General features: G+C 26.6%; 1 protein-coding gene across 1 annotated transcript; it reads right to left on the bottom strand.

The window, feature by feature from the left end:
• Nucleotides 1-1,293: 1,293 nt before the first annotated feature.
• Nucleotides 1,294-4,640, bottom strand: LOC107629240 (alpha carbonic anhydrase 7). Its single transcript, XM_016331985.3, has 7 exons — nt 4,466-4,640; nt 3,708-3,925; nt 3,457-3,563; nt 3,013-3,121; nt 2,750-2,926; nt 1,951-2,004; nt 1,294-1,732 (listed from the first exon to the last, which is right to left on the bottom strand). The coding sequence occupies exons 1-7, from the start codon at nt 4,551-4,553 to the stop codon at nt 1,643-1,645; spliced, it is 843 nt and encodes a 280-aa protein (XP_016187471.1). The 5' UTR covers nt 4,554-4,640; the 3' UTR covers nt 1,294-1,642.
• Nucleotides 4,641-4,916: the final 276 nt, after the last annotated feature.

Here is a 4,916-nt window from a genome sequence, read left to right as displayed (position 1 = left end):
TGCAATATTTGTATTATTTTGTTTGATCTCAATAAAGTTTTAAAGTTAGATCAGGTGAAAATAGAGATGCATGAGATCACTTGGCATGCAATTTCCATATTACTGATCTATGTCGTTAAGTATATTAGGATGGTGATTGTCGTGGTTTAGTCACGACATTTAATGTGATAAAAGCTGCAGTGATTCCATATCTAATATATGAGACGGACCAGATTGTTAAAGTAATGAGAGAAATAGCATTCAGATGCGCGCATAAAGTTTATACGATGTGATTATGTCAAGAAAGAATATATGTATAGCCTAAGCGGGAGATTGTTAGGAAATTATTTAATTTTCTAATTTAGTTGTGAGCAATTCATATATTAATTATAATCACAAATTATGTTATTTCAAATTAAATGACTTATATAATGATGATCTCATTTATTGTTATAAATACTAAATTGAATAAGTCATTATTACTTTTGATTTGAAATTAAATGAGAATAAAACCAGATATTATCTTTTGTTTTTTACATAATTATCTTTTGGATTTTAGATATATTATCTTTTGGACTTTAGATACTATTTTATTTGGGTTTTAGGATTTAATGGGTGCTATGCTCAAATATAAATAGTGCCTTCAGAGTTTCGGACCCCAATATACCAAAGTCGCCTTTGTTACTCTTTTCCCCTCAGACGAGTCACAATTCAGCAACCTAGGAATACAGAAACCTTTGGTTGAGGAAGATCGAAAGAAGCACAAAATCCAAACTCTTCCGATCATGATTCATGTTTATGAATTGTACGCTTTCACATTTAATATTTTTTTTTTAATGATTTAACATAGATAATCTTTGGACCAAGAAAATTTCAACAAAGTTAAAAGAAATTGCTGTAAAAAAAAAGAAGATTGAATCACATGATGAATATTTTTAGGCAATATTTATTTACTTGTTTTAAAATCATAAATTAAATGTTAAGTCATCAATTATATATGCTGGTTAAATTTTATGCATTAGTTGATTTAGAGATAATGAATAGAATAACTTTTTTTTTATGTTTATTTGAGACTTATTAGTTTATAACTATAAAACAGAGATAAATTAAATAATTATATATATTCCATATACAATAATATAATGGTTCATATATCCTAGCCACATGATCAGTTGCCAAGTAGAATTCACAAAGAGTTTCACAATATATAGAACATTCAACATCATAATAATAATAATAATAATAATAATAATAATAATAATAATAATAATAATAATAATAATAATAATAATAACTTTTTATCTGAAAAAGAGTTTCACAATTCTTTATTAGAGTGTAATCGTGTACATATTTTATATATAGTTAGTGAAAATATATATTTTCTAATATTCTTTCATATAATCTTATGCATATGTGATGAATTGCGAATGTTTCTATGGGCTCTATCAGAATTTTTTTTTTGGTCAAGTGGATTGGATAGTCCCTAATTCTAGACATTACACTCATACATTATACATTCACACAATTCACTTACACACACTATATGAGAGATACACACAAATGATTCAATATTTCTTCAAGAGAATTTGAATTCGGTACAGTTCTATAAAAAACAAACAAGATTGCCATATGATCCAGGCCTCGGCTGCGGCTCTATCAGAGTTTAATTTGAGGAAAAGTAAGGCGGATATTTATTGAACTGCACTATGCGATCGTTTGTTGGTTGTATTGGTCTCGCATTCCCACCTGGACCCTGTAACATATGTCCAAATTTTAACCATTATTATTCTATTTTTTTCAACAATTTTCTAATTCAATTTACAAGCATATATTGATTTATGTGTGCTATATATAAAGTCGTCAATTATTCGTATAAACTATATATTGATGGTTGATTTAATAGTTAAATTTTGATGTTTATATAACATTTTTAATATTGATTATGAAATTACTCAAGAGTCGAAAACTTACATCATTAACGGCATTCTGAAGCGAAACAATTTGTTCTTCTTTAACGCTTCTAATCTGAACAATTACACCTCCATTAGTAAAATTTCTATTAATTATATATACAAACTAACCATATAAAAATATCTTCAAGTAAAAAAAACAAGAATTTCACATATTTAACTAAATTACTAAATATAATACATAATATTTATATAAAGATTTTTTAAATGAGTAACTATTGACATTCTATATATAAGATCTCATTAAAATTAATATATTTTAAAATATTCTTACTTATTAAAACTAAAATTCTAAAAATTAAATCAGTGATCGAACTAGTAAAACTAAAAGTTTAAAAAGTTTAAAAATTCAATCGAAGTTGAATCGAGATAATAATATAATATATTTATATAAGAAATATATAATTTTTTAAAAAATATATTTTATTTTAAATTAATTAACCACTATAAAATGAAATTGATTTGACCAATTAATCAATTATTTATAATCAAATTTTATCTTAATAATAAATAGTACTGATTCAATAATTAGTTTTTGGTTAATCAGACATTTTTTTTTTTTAATTTTCGATCCAATTCTCAAAACAATACTTAAAATTATATCCTATATAAAACAATTTATAGTAATAATAAGTTAGTTGGAAGGTGAAAACTTAGGTACAGTAATCAACTTCACGTGAAGTTAATACTAAGAATTGTTATATAAAAATTTAGTCAAATTATTTAGCCACTTTTAACTATCAATTTTACGTAAAGTTGACTGAATCTAAATCTGCATCTAGTTTAAAAATTTGAATGACCTGTTTAAGGACGGTCCAAGTAACACCCTCTGTACAAGGAGGAGTAGTCAAAGAACCCATGTATCTGTAATACAATTTTGTGTCATTGCCAATGCCAACCACCCTTGGATCAAATACACCCACTGATACATTCTTTCCAGCACTTGATCCATTCAGTGCCTCCAAAGGTTCCTTTAGCTACAAAATTATCAATTACAATTTACAGTTTATAATTTAGAATTACGAGAGATAAATAACTTTATTGAGTGAAAAAATTATTGTACCGATAACAATACTGGGTCTGATCCTGTTCCAATCTTGTAAAGTATTCCAATTACTGCTATTCGATTAGTTATTGGAGTTTGATGCACCAGGTGTAGCTCTAGATCGAATCTGCAACAATATATATTTAATTTTACTCATAAGTAATTATTGGAAATAATTAAGGTGGTAAAAGGTTCAATTGAGATTCAACTGTAAAATAATATATTTATTTAAAAAGTCAGAAATAGGTATATGCATGCATGTGTTGGGTCAACCGTAAAATAAGATAAAAATACATTACATCCAATTCAAAATCTTAAAATATTAAGTTACTGAGTCTCACATCTTATAAACTCCTCACTCTTCCTTGTTTTCTTTGATGTAGGACTAACTTCAACACTTTTCACACTTACAATATTAACAGCATGTATGTATGTCTAGTATATATGTATGTATATACGTACCTTTGTCTATTAATGGTGTGTTCAGATGGAATGTGCCAATGTAAATTGACAAGTGTATAAGAGGTTCCATTAATTTGTAGAGAGCTTGTTGGTTCATGAATGTCCAACTACTCAAACAAATAAGTTGAAAAAGAAAAAAATTAATAAGGGAGTCCAATTTTATTTGCTTAATGATTATTATTATATGGTGACACTACTATATGATCAAGTTTTTTTTACTAATTAAAAAAATACATAGAAATGATATTTACCTGTATCTCATGACCCTTATTCTTAAGGGTATCATAATTGGAGGGATTGTAGTTCAAGTTAAGGGGTCCTAGTTTAGCTACTTGAACTTCTCTATAATTTAAATCAATTGGTGATTGCATTTTTCCAGTTTTGCACGTCCTCCATTCTGGTTTTATGTCTCCCCAATGAGATGGTCCTCTATCACTATTTTCATCGTAATTAAACTCGTTCTCATCCTCTGTAATTGATTAGTTAAATAGATAAAAATAAATTAGCACTATTCAAACACATCAAATATATATCATATTCTAATGGTGAAAACTCAGATGCACTCGACTTCACGTGAAGTTAATAGTTGAGAGTTGTTAGATAATTTGATTGATTTAACTAAATTTTTATCTAACAGCTTTTAATTATCAACTTCACGTGAAGTCGATTGCATCTGAATTTCCACCAAAATTACCAAGTCATGAAAAATAAGCGTACATTTGGTTTATATATTTTTTTAAGATTTTATAAAAAAATAAAATAATAAAAATAATAATTTTTTCATTTTTATTTTTTTTATAAAAATTTAAAAACAGAAAATATTAAAAAAAGTACACAAAATAAAACTGTAAAGGCCGGCAAACACATCCTCATTAGGAGAAGACATTAAAAATCACAAAAAATAAAAAATAAAAAATTGAACATATATATGTAAATATAAATCTTGAACTCACAATTAATCAATTAATATATGCATGCATGGTAATTAATATAATAATTAAGTACTTACCAACTTCTTGGGACCTTGCTGGGGAAGACAGCAAAACAAGTGCTGCAAATAAACTGCAAATGAAAACCTTCGCCGAAAACTTTTCCATTTTAACAACAATTTTTTTTTCCCTCTCCTTTGATGTGTTGTTATGTGGCAATGATCAAGATGTAGCTATCTCATATTTATAGGGTGCAGTGCTACATACAAGTTATGAAAATTAACAAAGTAGGATTAATTAATTAATAATAAGGAGGCCCTCATTTTTCAAACATGAGATAAGCGTTTGCTTTGACTAAATTGAAGAAACTTTTTTTAATCACAATTTCCAATTTTCTAGAATTCTATACGAACCAATATAATAAAACTTGTTGCAGTTCGTTAACATGTTACGTCTACTTAGGATAACTATTAAATTTATATACATATGAATCCCGTTTACAATGTGACAAAGAACTAACGAAAAACAAAA

Source organism: Arachis ipaensis, chromosome B3, assembly GCF_059453495.1.
Source record: "Arachis ipaensis isolate K30076 ecotype BB chromosome B3, ASM5945349v1, whole genome shotgun sequence".
Lineage (NCBI taxonomy): Eukaryota > Viridiplantae > Streptophyta > Magnoliopsida > Fabales > Fabaceae > Arachis > Arachis ipaensis.
This window is presented reverse-complemented; position numbering and strand designations above follow the sequence as displayed.

Coding starts and splice junctions, on each gene's coding strand:
- LOC107629240 (XM_016331985.3), bottom strand. CDS start 4,553: ATGGAAAAGTTTTCGGCGAAGGTTTTCATTTGCAGTTTATTTGCAGCA. Junction 3,926..4,465: donor AGCAAGGTCCCAAGAAGTTG/GTAAGTACTTAA, acceptor AATCAATTACAG/AGGATGAGAACGAGTTTAAT. Junction 3,564..3,707: donor ATAAGGGTCATGAGATACAG/GTAAATATCATT, acceptor TTGTTTGAGTAG/TTGGACATTCATGAACCAAC.